Raw genomic sequence first — 13,714 nt, 5'->3', positions numbered from 1 at the left:
TCTCCTCCAGGTGCCCTTAAGCTCGCACTACTCTTTCCTCCTGTGTAAGTGGGAGCGTGCCGTCCCTTGTCCGTGACATCGTCGCTGTTGTGTGCTTGCATGTCTGTGGTCTGACCCCTTTCCTGCACCCGCACGTGTAGCGCGGCGCCTCCACCACGGTGCAGCGTGAGGCCACGCCCCCGGCGTCTGGCCTCGCCCTCTGCGCCTGGCCACGCCCCAGGTCATCCCCGCCCCGCCCCTGCGTCTGGCCACGCCCCACGCTCCTGGTTATGCATGCTCCCCCCTGCCTGCCCCTGCCCCCTCATCTGTCCATGCACCCCCCCCATGTCCCCCCACCCCCGTCTGTCCATGCCCCACGCTCCTCGTCTTGAGCCCGGTCCTCTGGGCACAGGGACAGGGGTGGAACGTTCTGACAGCTGTGCCTTCTCTAAGGCGTCGCTATAACAAGTGGGTCTTCTGTTCATCTGGGGTGTAACTTTTTAAGGCCCAAGCTGGGGACAGTAGAATCTGCCATCGGATCGCTAGGACAAGTGTGAGGCAGGGCAGACGCGGGTCCCACATGACTCCCGTACCTTTGTTCCCGGAACCCTGGGTTCATTTTGTCCACTGTAGCTCGGATGGTGTGCTTCTGAGAAGCACGCCCTTTTGGACATGTGGCCGTCGGGTCTGGCAAGGTGGCAGTGGACGTGTGCCCAGCACCCCTGGACACATTCCTTCTGAAGGCATAGCCTTAAGAATGTTCTCACATCATTGCGTCTGAGTGATAACTGCCCTACAGGCTGGGTCAGTGCTGGACTCAGGCCTGTTTTCTGAGCAGGGTGATTGGTTTCAGCTGTGGAAATCACTGAGCAAGCCACCTGGCGGGCGGGGGCCGTGGCCAGGGAGGCGCTGTGCAGTGCTTACGAGTCTTTAATTTGATGACCCTTCAAACTGCCCCTTCCTTCTGCCCGCGGTGCGGTGTGTCGCGCCCAAGGGCATGCCCTGGCCTTGCTAGCCCTAGGTGGACACGCCCCGGAGAGCCTGGGCAGCAGAGCAGTGGGGGTGGGAGGCGGAGGACCCCGGGAAGGCGTCACCCCCCTGCGCCTCCTCCAGGGGGCAGCGTGGATGGGCTGTCACGGTCCTCGGAGACCCTGTGAGGGTTCCAGCCATGGCCCCTCATGCTCCTTGGACATCTGGTTCCAAGGAGCGCTGGGGAGGGCACGCATATATCAGCGTGACTCTCCGGGAGGGAAGCCACCTGTGCCTTCGGGCAGAGGGAGAGCGCCTTGGTGTCCGCGGGCACACGAGGTGCCTGACCCCTGCTGTGGTCCTAGGTGCTGGCCGACGCTGTGGCCCGCCTGGTTCTGGATAAGTTCGCTGATCTGACGGACAACTTCTCCTCCCCTCACGCGCGCAGGAAGGTTTTGGCTGGGATCGTCATGACGACAGGTAAGGGTCTCCGTCTGCAAAGGTCTGGCAGGAACATGTTTTTCCTTCTTCAAAATAAACGCCCGCCCACTGCACCCAGAAAGGTCGCCCTGCATGCTCGTCTCGGCGCCCCACGTGGCTCTCACTGGGAGGCGTCCAGGGCCAGTGCTGGCTTTCCGGTCGCAGGGGACATGTTTAGTCTCGCTGCGCGTGACGGTAGAACGCGTCTGATTTCTGAGACGCTGGCGCCACCAGGGAGGTGTCTGTGCAAGTGACAGGGGGGCACCTAGCCAGAGTTTCCCAGGAGCGAAGGGACCCCCAGTCCTCTTCCCCCACTGCAGGATGGGGACCTCGTGCGGTGCCCCTGGGTGACTCCTAGGACCGGAAGCCACAGCCTGGCCAATGCCCGGGTCCCTGCCCTCCGTTCACGGCCACACACAGGCCGGACGCAGGGCCTGGTGGCCGGGGAGGGCGGTCTGCCCGCTTCGCCAGCCAGGGGAGACCCGGCGCTCCAAGTCGTCCTTGTCCCCCGGGGGAGGATGGGGCTCTGGAACCCCCGGCGCTGGACCCCCACGCCCCACAGACGCACGGTGCCCCGCACAGCCGAGCGCGGGTGCCGGGTCCCCTGGCGCTGGGCGTCTGCGGCGTCCTCCCTGCTCGCTCTCCCGTCCCCGTGCCCCTCGCGCGCCGGGAAGGTGAGCGTTTGGGCTGCTGCGCCCGCCACGGCTCGGGGCCTGGTGCTGCCGTCCCCACTCCTCAGCACCTCGACAGAGGAGGCAGGTGACCTCACGGCAGCGTCCGCACCTCAGTGTGCCTCTCACCTGGGCCCCACGGCCACCGTCCGCATCTGCAGGCAGCTCCCGCGGGTCTCATGACCTTAGGCCGTTGGTCCCTGTGCCTCAGTTTCCTCATCTGGAAGCGGAGACAGTACGTGGCGTGTGCCTTGAGGACACCGCGGCTAGCAGAGCTGGCCCAGGGCCCGCCACCGGGCGAGCACCATCCGTCCAGCTGGTGGTGAGGGCAGCTTGTGCCCGGCGCCGCCCGCAGTCTGTCGACACGCTCACTACCAGGGGGGTCGCCCTCCGGAGGGTTCCGGTGCTGAGGGCGTCACTCCCCACAGCTGGATGGTGGCAGAGATCTCTGAGCAGCGCCCTGTGATTTCCGCTTTCGCTCTTGGCCCTGCGCTGTGTGTGACGCCTCCTCCTCGCCCCTTCGATGCCCGGGTTCCTAGTTCAGGATCCGTTAGCTGACCAGTGAGTCCACTGCCAGCTGCTGCTTCCTGCCGGAGCCCCCGGGCAGCACCCGGGGAAGACCGTCGTGTGGCCTTCACAGCCCCCCGCGAGGGCCGCAGAGCACGTCCCGCGGGAGGCTGGTGGTCAGGAGGGGCGTCCACAGGGCCCAGCCACCGGGGTGCACAGCAGGCCTGGGGGTGCACTGAGGCGCACGACCGTGACTGTGACGTAGGGGAACGGCGTGTCTTGTTTTTCAGGCACAGATGTCAAAGACGCCAAGGTGATAAGTGTTTCCACGGGAACCAAATGCATCAACGGCGAGTACATGAGCGACCGGGGGCTGGCCCTGAACGACTGCCACGCGGAGATCGTCGCGCGGCGGTCCCTGCTCCGGTTCCTGTACGCGCAGCTGGAGCTCTGCCTGAGGTGAGCGCGGCAGGCGGGCAGGCCGGGGCGCTGTTTCACGGGGCGCCCCGCCTCCCCTGCCTCCCCCGCCCCCGTCACGAAATCCTGCAGACTGTCACCGAAAAGTGCCCAGAGCAGCAGCTTCGTCGGTAGCCCTGGGGCTGGACCCCGCCTTCCATGACACCCAAGCTACAAAACAGGGTGGGCTAACTCACAACACACACGCACGCACACCCACGTTCCCACGCACACACGTTCACACGCACACCCACATTCCCACGCACACACGTTCACACGTGCACACACGTTCCCACGCACACAGCGCCACCACAGCCTCAGGCCTGTGCCGAGCCCCTGTGCCCGGGTTTCCAGCCCTGTGACATAAGTAGAACTCACCTGCCTGGTGGACGTGACCATTCTTACTCCTCCTGTGCCTAAACCAGCCCATCGTGGATCTAAACTGCTTTTCTGCACAAAGCCATTTCTCTACACGCACTGTCCGAAGCAGAAATGAGAAGGAAGGGAGGATACGTTGCAAAGGCATGTCCGTTGTCGAGCAGACAAGAACCGTGAATTTTCATAAACGTATAAAGATTCCAGGTCAGGCTGCTGCTTACCCTTTGGCCATCACCGTGACCTGGGTAGACCAAAATCTGCACACAGCCACGAAGTTTATTTTGCACCTTATTTCCTTTCAGTGGCAAAGATGACCAAAAAAGGTCCATCTTCCAGAAGTCGGAGCGAGGGGGCTTCAGGCTGAAGGAGAGCGTCCAGTTCCACCTGTACATCAGCACCTCTCCCTGCGGGGACGCCAGGATCTTCTCCCCGCACGAGCCGGTGCTAGAAGGTATGGCCAGGTCCCCCCAGCGCCCACGGTCTCTCAGAGCCGCGGCCCCCCCAGGGATGGACGAGAGAACAGACCCATGTCGATACCCTTTTCCCTTTTTTCCAACACCAGCCTCGATGGTGGCTCTGATAGGAGTATGTAGCAGCGTGAGGTTTTCCTTTTTGGTTAATAATTTAATTAGGAAACGTTCACAGATGAAAATGTGGACTCTGATAAACCAAGTCACAGGAATCGAGAGCATCCGAGATCAAAATCGTTTTCGGTACTTAAATACGGATGATGTAAATCTCCAAATCATAGATATGTGTCTGTTTTATGTGAATAAATCAGATATATTCATATTTCTGATGGATAGTAACAACCGAAGTGTAGTTGGAGGAGTCAGCTGGCATTCCGAAGCTGGCTCAGACTGACAGGGAGACCCTACTTGTCACATTCCTCACACCTTTCTCTGAACGCGAGTTAGTGCTTGTGTTTTATATGAATTTCTATCCACATCTCTTCTCCCAAGCTTAAGCATTGTGTATTCCAAATAGAATGTTTGAGTGTGTTATTTTCCTTGATTGTAAAAGCAACATATACCCACTGTTGAAAATTGCTAAATATCTTTAAAATATAAGAAAATTTAAATCTCCCGTGTTCATATGACCTAGAGGTACTTACTCCAGAGGTTTGCACAAGCTTCCAATGGCTTATTTCTGCCTCCTTGTAGATTCCTTTTTGAAAATTTAAAAAAACTGGAAAAAATAAACACCCAAATATCCATCATCTACAGCCGGCAAACATTAGCCCTTTGCCTTGTTTGCTTCGGCTCATTTTTAATGATAGAAATAGGTCATCTTGGTTAAAATGGAAGCCCCGTTTTGCCCCGACCCCTGAGGAGACCACTCTCGTGCATTTGGTTGGTGTTATGTCCTTCCTGTCCAGTGTCGTGTTACATGGTACACGTGGGTGTAAATTAAGCATGCGCACGTGAGGCCCAAAGGGTGTGAAATTCGTAGGTTGCTGTTAGGTGTGCCTCTCCGTGGAGTAAAAGGCTGGTTTCACCCCACTTTCTCTCAGAACCAGCAGACCGACACCCGAATCGCAAAGCCAGAGGCCAGCTGCGCACCAAAATAGAATCCGGTGAGGGGACCATCCCGGTGCGCTCGAATGCGAGCATCCAGACGTGGGACGGGGTGCTGCAGGGGGAGCGGCTGCTCACCATGTCCTGCAGCGACAAGATGGCCCGGTAAGGCCCCTGAGGGACCCCGTGCCAGTCACCCCGCGGGCCCGCCCCCTGCGCCCGTCATTCCACAGGCCCCGCCCCCACCACGCCAGTCACCCCGCGGACCCTGCCCCCACCACGCCAGTCACCCCGCGGGCCCGCCCCCCGCGCCACTCATTCCACAGGCCCCGCCCCCACCACGCCAGTCACCTCTGCTACTTTTCAAAACTACTGGGTTTTGTCCGCGTTCCGCGCTCCAGGTGTCCTCACATTCTTTGATGGACTGGGGCTCTGACAGGGCCCCAAGGGCCCCCCGAGGGGACGAAGGTGGGCCTCTCCCTAGGACTCTGGGCTCCCCACGGCCATCCTTCAAAACGAGCATCTCGTCTTCGTTGTCATTTCGGGCGTGGGCCCCTCTGGGAACCGCTGTGTCTCGCAGTGGCACTGTAAAACCGATCGCTCCCGGAGAAAACAGTTTCCTGCCCGGTGCTGACCCTCCGCTGGCCCCGAGGCCGTCGGGGAGCCTTCCCGTACCCGCGCGGCGTCGCAGACTCCCGCGGCGCCCTCGGCCACACGCCCTGCGCACGGGGAGCGCCCGGCGGGGCAGGGGGGGCAGGGGGTGCTGCTCTGCTGCCGGGACCGCAGGGCCCGCCCGTCCTCGGCGAGCGCCACACACTCAGCAGCCGCGCGCAGGGCGGAGCTTAGAAGCCGTGTTTCTCAGACCCCGGTGTCGCCCCTATCGGCTGCAGCAGCGCTGCCTGCTTCCCCGAGTGTTTGTCCGGAGCGCCGCAGCTCAGCGGTGGGAAGGCACGTGCCGGACGCTCGGCCCGCTGCCCTTGGCCACCCAGTGGAGCTGGCGCTGTGCTCCTTGCCTCGGTCTGGGCCCTGGTCCTGAGTGTCCCTCGATGGGCTCTTGGCCATTCCCCCCAGCAGGTGCCCCGGAGAAGTGCTTGTTTATGGCGCCTTGTGTCTGGTCTCCTGCTTCCGCTGGGCATGGCCTTGGAGAATGCTGGGGCACATCCTTTCGGGGTGTCGATGTGGGCTCTGCCGTTTACAGAGCGGCACTGTGCGTGAGGCCCACTCCTGCTCTTGCTCAGCACAAGTCTTGGGGACCCACCGCGACGCTGTGACACAGCTGGTGACCCCGGCCGCACTGCAGTCCCGTTCAGTCCGCGCGTGCGGTGGGGACTCGGGCTTCCTCCCGCCTTGAGTGCAGCCTTGCGTTCTGCCCGGCAGCTCATGGCTCCTGGGAGGGGCTCACAGTCCCTCCAGCCCAGCGGGTCGCCCGCTCCGCCAGCACCAGCCGGGCGCCGGCCCCCCTCGTTCCCCAGGCCGCCCCCTCCTGCCAGCGGTGCCGAGCGTCTGCTCAGCCGCCAGGCGCACCCCCCCCTCCCGCCCCCCGGTTAGTCCTTCCTGTTTCCTTTCGCCTTTTCCTTCTTGATTGGGTTAAGCTCCTTTCGTAGCGTGTGCCCATCCTCAGTGGTGTGCGACGGGCCCTGTCTTCGCCAGGTCCAAGGCCGGGTCTGCACTTCGTGCTCCCTGTGATTGACTCGAAACCTCTAGTTTCGATGTTACCTTAGCCATTACTTTGTCACCGTTTGATCTGTGCTCTTAGGAGCTTACTCAAGAAGTCGCTCCTCAAGCTAAGGGCATAAAATGCTGCGCCATGCTTTTCTGAGACGCCGTCCCTGCTTTCACGTGCAGACCTCTGACGCCGCGTTGTAAGAGCCGGCATGGCGTGTGGGTGGTCCCCGCTGATGACCGGGTTTTCTCAGCAGCCCGACACCCCTCCTGTGCGCGCTTAGCCCGCACAAGGCCGAGCCTGTTCCCAGACTCGGTTCTCTCGGTCCATAGTTAACTGTAATTGCACAAACTTTGTAGTTTTCATTCTGATATTTTAATATGTTTAAAGGTCTGGTTGAACAAGGCTGTCTGGGGCACAGGGACAAAGTGTGGCCAGCTGGGCCTGACCGCCGTGTGCTGGGGTGCACAGAGCTGCGGGAGCATGCGGAGGCCGCCCTGAGGGGGGACGGCCCGCTCGCTGAGCTGCCGTTGCAGGGGCCACCCCGTCCGCATGGGCAGGTGGGAGAGGGCCAGGTGTGCCCTGGAGGCTGGGGGTCAGCTAGCCAGAGTGGGTGTCCTCTGACTGCTGGGGGCGTACCAGGCTGTCTCTGGGTGCCCCCACGGTGGAAGCAGGGACAGCCATCAGGGCAGCTGGCGGTCACTGGCCAAGTCTAGGCGCCCTGGAAGCTGTCCTGTGGCCGCTGGCCTGGCCACCATCTGTGCACTCAGTGGCCAGCGATGGGGGTGGCCGGTTGAAGAATCGCCACGTGGTCACGGCCCGCCCCGCCGCCCAGTGTGGTCACGGCCCGCCCCTCGCCCAGTGTGGTCACGGCCCGCCCCACCCCCAGTGTGGTCACGGCCCGCCCCTCGCCCAGTGTGGTCACGGCCCGCCCCTCGCCCAGTGTGTCCCACAGCATCACTGCTGCCGCCCTGGGCAGGGAGGTGTGGTGACAGCGTGGCCGGCCCTGCCGCTGTGTGTTAAATGGGCCTGACTCAGGCTTGTCACCAAGGAAATAACGGGTTAGTGTTTCCACGGACTCCTTCGGAACGGCCACTGTGTTGGAAGAAACAAAAGACTTGCTTTCCGTGTTTGTCTTCTCTGGAGGCATGTGGCCCACAGCTTCCCACTTAGAATGAATCTTCAGTGAGTGTCATCAGGGCAAATGGTCTTTACAGCTTGAGTAATTTTACGTGTTTTCCTCATTAAAATTATAAGCTGCCAAGTCAGTTATTTCAGCCACTGTCCTTTAAACTGGCCAACGCGTGTGCAGAACCCGCGGGCGGCTCCGTGCAGCAGGCGGGCGTCCGGCCTCGGCCCCGCCCGCTGACCGTGCCCCTCCCCGCAGGTGGAACGTGGTGGGCGTCCAGGGCTCGCTGCTCAGCGTCTTCGTGGAGCCCATCTACTTCTCCAGCATCATCCTGGGCAGCCTCTACCACGGCGACCACCTCTCCAGAGCCATGTACCAGCGCGTCTCGAACATCGAGGACCTCCCGCCGCTGTACGCCCTCAACAAGCCCCTGCTCAGCGGCAAGTATCCCCCCGCCCCGGGTCCTGAGTGGTAGTGCCCCTCGTACGCGGCAAAGATGCTCTGTGGGCAGCCTGGGCCCCTCTACGAGGAGGAGGGGCTGTCTCCGGGCAGCCCGAGTCCCTGCAAGGCCACCTCTGTTACGGGCTGGAAATGGCCACTCATAGGGGCCCTGCAGCCTGGACGTGGCACCTGCGAGTGCTCACACGTGCATCTGCCGAAGTCCTGTGTGCAGCGGCCTCGGTGTGTGGAATCCGTGGAGTCTGTGCGCGCTGGCTGTCCGCGGTGACGCCGGGCCGGGCCACCGGGGCGTGCCGTGACTGCCACACAGCCACTGCAGAGCAGCCTCCTGTGCAGGCAGCGGCCCCGGCCCCGCGCACCCAGCCTGCTCGAGGGAGGTCGGCCAGGTGCACGACGTGTGCCCTGGTGAGCGGGTGTGTCGGGGATGTGAGTGTGGACAGGTCCGGCGGGTGTGTCAGGGGCGTGAGTGTGGACAGGACCGGTGGGTGTGTCAGGGGTGTGAGTGTGGACAGGATGAGCGGGTGTGTCGGGGCGTGAGTGTGGACAGGACCGGCGGGTGTGTCGGGTGTGTCCGCGCCCGTTACTGGCTGTTCACTGTTCCTTTTGGAGCTTCGGGGGTAGCGCTAGAGTGTGCGGAAACGCTCATGTTCTAGCTTCTCAGTTCACCCTTATTTGTGAGGACGCAGTTAAAGTGTTTCTATCCTTGTGGAAATGTCGTTTTACTTACCTGTTTTAAGCTCGCGCTGAAACCGTGACCCCGAGTGTGCGCTCTGGCGTGTGCGCCCCGCCCTGCTCTGCGCCGCGGGGCGGTGTGTCGCCAGCTCCCAGCTCACGTGAGTCACATGCGAGTGGAGACCGGGCTCGTTCCAGACCAAACCTCACGGCTCCCTGAGCTGAACCATTGCTCTTTGAGGGGTGAGGTAGACCCCGCTAAAACCTGCTGGCAGCGAGCCGCAGCCGCAGCGGCCACACACGGGAAGGCGCAGGGCGCCCGCGGGCACGCCGCCCTGAGCTGGGGCGCGGCTCCCCCGCGAGTCAGAAGGTGTGCCCCGCCGATCACCCCGCCGGCTCCGTCCGAGGGCGGAGGGGGCCGAGTGGCTTCGGCCAGCTGGTCTTCTGCAGACGCGTACGGCACGTGGCAGCGGAAGACGCTCTCGGCCGTAACGGGCGCCTGCAGCCTGAGGAGACAGGGCCGCCCTGCCGAGGGGACCTGCAGGGTGCCGAGGTGCCCAGGTGAGCGCATCTCGGCCCCGTGCTGGCCCTGCGGTGCGGCCTCCCGCTGCCGGGCTCCCTGGCCCCGTGACCCTGCGCGGCCTCTGCCCGAGGGCCACCCAGGTAGCCAGCGGTGCACACGTCACCTTCCAGGCCAGACACTCGGGCGCCTTCCCAGGTGTGCGAGCGCCCCGGCTCCCGGCCGGGATGCGGTCTCCAGTGGCCGGAGGGCCTCGGGGCAGCGCGCCGGGCACCGCCCGGGGCTCGCGGCGGACCGGGGGCGACGTGGGCCGCCCTGGCCACCTCTGGTTTCAGAGCAGAACGGCCTAGTCCTAGCTCAGCGCCGCTGTGCAGAGCCCCCGCTTTCGCCGGGGAGCAGTGGAAGTGCCAGGAAGGTAGCAGCGTACGTGTCGCCGCGAACCGTGAAAGGCTCAGTCCCACCGGCGGCGCCTACGCGGGCCCCGCCCGCCCCCCACACCTCTCCCCGGCTCTGCGCTCTTGAGGCGCGGCCGAATAGGCTCCGTGACTGCCAGAGCAGCGACCTGGGGACGCCTGCCGGGCAGCTGCCGGGTACGGTGCACGTGTGCCGGCAGCAGCCACCGAGGACCCGGACACCCTGGCCGCGCGGCGCTGATCGCAGCCGGAGCGTGAGGACAGGTCTTGGCCGGAGAATTAACACTCGAGAGCGCGGCGACTCCAGAAACGTGCTTGACCACGGAGCGCTACAGCGGCCCCTGGCCCCGCGGTGCGGGGCGAGGTCTGCGTCTCCTCCGCCCGGTCTCGCCCTGCATGTGGCGGGGCCCCTGACTGCCCTGGGCGCCAGGCAGGCACCCGGCTGGACCTCGGGACTCCTTGGAAGGGACCGTGGGTCCCTGCCAGCCGTAGCTCCTCTGCAGCACCTGCGAGCGTGAGGTGCCCATCAAGGAGACCGGAGGGCGAGACCGTGTCCGTCAGCCGGGGCTTGAACGTTGACGTCCTCGAGCACGAACGAGCAGCGATTGTCAGACGTCCTGGGAAGGGACGCGGCTCGAGTGAGGAAGCAGAACAACCGAGAGGAAATGAAAACAACCCAGACGGCGGGAGAGGGCGTGCGGGCGGACGGGCCTCGCTGAGGCGCGCAGAGCGCTCGGCGAAGCAAGCCCGAAGGCCTCGAAAACGCTCAGCAGGAGCCGTCACAGCGGGTCGTGGGTGCCGCTCCGGCTGCGGGGCGCGGGGCGCACTCACCGACCCTCGTGGCCAGGCGGGTCTCAGGCGCCGCGGAGCAGAGGGCGCCAGGCGAGGGGGCGGGGGCAGGACAGGAGCCGAGGGGACCCTGCGTCTCCCCCACAGCACGTCCAAGAGGAACCAGGACGAAATGCTGACAAGTGCCCCGTGCCGAGGGGACCCTGGGACCCAAAGGCGAAGGCGCCGGAGCCTCGCACAGCCCTGGGCCACGGACGCCCCTCCACCCCCAGCCGTGGCCGTGAGGTCTTGGGGCGACAGAGGCCGAGCGGCCGAAAGCTTCCGAATGACCCGCCGTGAGGTTGGACCTGTGGGCCGGCGTCAGGGACGGTGCAAGCCTAGCCGACGGGTGACGTGACTCCCTGCTCTGAGGAGAAAGTCCTTGCATAGGGGCATCAGGCAGGCGTCCAGGCCAGGCGGGTGCTCAGGGAGGCGCAGGTGCCACTCCCACGAAGTGCCGCGGATGGCAGGGCGTGCTGTGGCCTCGATGAGGCCTTGGGAGCCCCGTGTGACTCAGTGACTCTGCAGCACCCAGGAAACTGGCTCCGCCTTGGGACGTAGACCTTGCAGGCTCTCAAGGGGGTGGGGCCACCATGAGCGACAGGAAGCCCAGGAAGCCCGCGAGGACTGGTCCGGCTGCCAGCAGGGCCGGCCGGAGGTGTGACAGTCTGTGTCCGCCCGGCTGGCCCAGCCCTGTTGAAATGCAGCGAGGACACACCGGGGCCCTTGCCGACTGGCGGTTCCTGCGTGTGTGTGTGTGTGTGTGTGCGCGCGCGCGTGTGTGGGCAGGGGGCGGGGGGCGGGTGGGAGGTGGGCGCACTGCGAGGCGGCCCCCGTGTGCGGGGCCGGACATGCTGAGGAGCGCCCGCGTGGCTGTGGACCCCGAGCTGTGCCCAGGAGTGGCTCGTCCTCGGCACAGGGCTCCCCAGCTCCCCCGCTGTCACCCAAGTGCTCGGAGGGCTCACGGTTTGAGGGTCCCTGGGCCTTCTGCTCCCCTTCCGGCAGACCGTGTCCCTGGGCAGGGGCGAGCCCACCCGGGGAGCACACGCCCCGCAGTGCGGGCCCCATGTCACCTCGCCATGTCCCCCCGCCCAGGCATCAGCAACGCCGAAGCGCGGCAGCCAGGGAAGGCGCCCAACTTCAGCGTGAACTGGACGGTGGGCGACTCGGCCATCGAGGTCATCAACGCCACGACGGGCAAGGACGAGCTGGGCCGCGCCTCGCGCCTGTGTAAGCACGCGTTGTACTGTCGCTGGATGCGTGTGCACGGCAAGGTACTGCGGCCCCCACCAGCGCCCGCCCCCCCGCCTCCGCCCTCGCCGCCCCTCCCACACCTGGCCCCTCTGGGGCGCCGGCCGGCCCGCCGAGAGCCTGGCCCCCGCCCTTCCGTTTACCACAGCTCAGCCCCAGAGGCGGCCTTGTCCGCCCCCCCACGGCCCCCCCACCCCGCCCGGAGCGTCTGTGGCCCCCTGCGGAGGAGCCAGGCAGCGAGGGGGTGCGGGGCTCAGCGACACCCGCCAGGAAGGGCCGCGAGCGGCCGCAGGGCCCTTGCTTCCCCAGACGACGCCCTGGTAGCGGCATAGTTCTAGTTGCCGTTGATCGAGTCGGGTTCGTGGCATTCATCCGTCACGAAGCTGGCTCTGAGCGTGTCATGGGAGCCACAGCGAGGCGCGGGAGGCTCCCGGGAGCCGGGCAGCCGCGCCGGGGTCAGCCGTCCGGTGACAAGCGCGGCTCCTCCGTGGCCACACATTGTCAGTGGACCTTCACGGGCGGCCGCGGGCAGCCAGAGGCCCCGCCTGGGTGTCCGCAGGGCCGCTCCGTGGGCGGGAGGGGGCCCCCCGAACCCGCCCAGCACCGACGCCACTTCCCGAACACCCCGCGGGTTTCAGCCGCTGTCACCGCTCAAAAGGCCATGCCTCCTTCTGTCTCGGCACAGGTTCCCGCCGGCTCGCTGCGTGCCAAGATCTCCAGACCTAACATGTACCACGAGTCCAAGCTGGTGGCCAGGGAGTACCAGGCGGCCAAGGCCTGCCTGTTCCGAGCCTTCGTCAAGGCGGGGCTGGGCGCCTGGGTGGAGAAGCCCGCCGAGCAAGACCAGTTCTCCCTCACGCCCTGACCGGCGCGGGGGTGCCGGGCAGCGCCGCCCCCGAACCTTGCGGCCGGACCGGGCCGGCGCCGCCAGCGCCCCCGGCGGCCGTGTGGCGGTGCCTGGTCCGTTCCCCAGTGACCACTGTCAGTCTCAGTTTACTTAGAAATCGAGTTCTACTGAGTAGGGCTTCTCCGAGCGTAGGAAAATAGAAGTTACTTCGTGTGAAATTCTTGAATAAATAATTTATTCAGAGCTAGGAACGTGGTTTATAAACTAAGAAATAATTATGTCAGGTCTCCCTCAGGCCACGTTGCTTTAATAGTAAAAGGAGCATTTACATGGGGCGGGCGGGCGGGAGGGGGCGGTGGGGGCCACAGCCTGGGGAGAAGCGGGTCCAGGCGCCCAGCCGGCCCCCCACAGACGCCGGCCCCCCGCAGGCACGTGTCTCGGGAGACTTCCCGATTTATCTCTGAATAACCGGACGACACCGTTTAGCTTTGGGGACTCTCGAGGAGGAGGCCACGAGGCCACCACACAGGACATGGCCCAGCCCTGCAGCCCAGGGGATGAAGGAGTGTTGGGGCCGCACAGGGCCCCCCGGGCCGGGGGGCAGAATTAAGCACACAGGAGCCCGCTTTGGAAAGGCCAGTGGAGGCCTGTTTCAGGCTGTCCTGTCCAGCTTTATCAAACACGCTTTGAACAATAACATATTCAGACGATAGCAAGTGTTTGAACGATAATAAGCTGGCCATGGAGGGTGGGGTGCGTCTGGGGGGCCCGGGGTGCTGCCCAGCACCCTCTGTACACAGGATGGTCCAGGGCAGGGGAGCGGGGGGTCGGGGGCCAAGGCCCAGTGCCCCACCCTGGCTGGGACCCACGCCGCTTCCACTCAGGGGGTGGAGGGAGCCGGCAGGCGCCCGAGCCAGAGACTGGGTGACCCCACCTGGAGTGTCCCCTGAGTCCCCCATGTCCCGTGTCCTTCAT

The 13,714-nt window shown here is 64.5% G+C and overlaps 1 protein-coding gene across 8 annotated transcripts in view; it reads left to right on the top strand.

Annotated features, from left to right (window-relative positions):
* The window catches only part of ADARB1 (adenosine deaminase RNA specific B1), a 70,650-nt gene extending 57,663 nt beyond the window's left edge, over positions 1-12,987 (top strand). For 7 of the 8 annotated variants that reach the window (XM_036238101.1, XM_036238099.1, XM_036238100.1 and 4 more), the window contains 7 exons: positions 1,314-1,428; positions 2,897-3,065; positions 3,743-3,891; positions 4,954-5,122; positions 8,008-8,189; positions 11,737-11,915; positions 12,578-12,987. In XM_036238101.1, the coding sequence (XP_036093994.1) occupies positions 1,314-1,428; positions 2,897-3,065; positions 3,743-3,891; positions 4,954-5,122; positions 8,008-8,189; positions 11,737-11,915; positions 12,578-12,757 (1,143 nt within the window). In that variant the 3' untranslated portion in view covers positions 12,758-12,987. The remainder of the gene's footprint in view (positions 1-1,313; positions 1,429-2,896; positions 3,066-3,742; positions 3,892-4,953; positions 5,123-8,007; positions 8,190-11,736; positions 11,916-12,577) is intronic. The other variant, XM_036238098.1, reaches the window with a different exon arrangement.
* The last annotated feature ends 727 nt before the right edge of the window (positions 12,988-13,714 follow it).

The sequence above is a fragment of the Rousettus aegyptiacus genome, unplaced genomic scaffold (assembly GCF_014176215.1).
Source record: "Rousettus aegyptiacus isolate mRouAeg1 unplaced genomic scaffold, mRouAeg1.p scaffold_m13_p_20, whole genome shotgun sequence".
NCBI lineage: Eukaryota > Metazoa > Chordata > Mammalia > Chiroptera > Pteropodidae > Rousettus > Rousettus aegyptiacus.
Note: the sequence above shows the minus strand (reverse complement) of the source record. Positions and strands in the feature narration are given on the sequence as shown.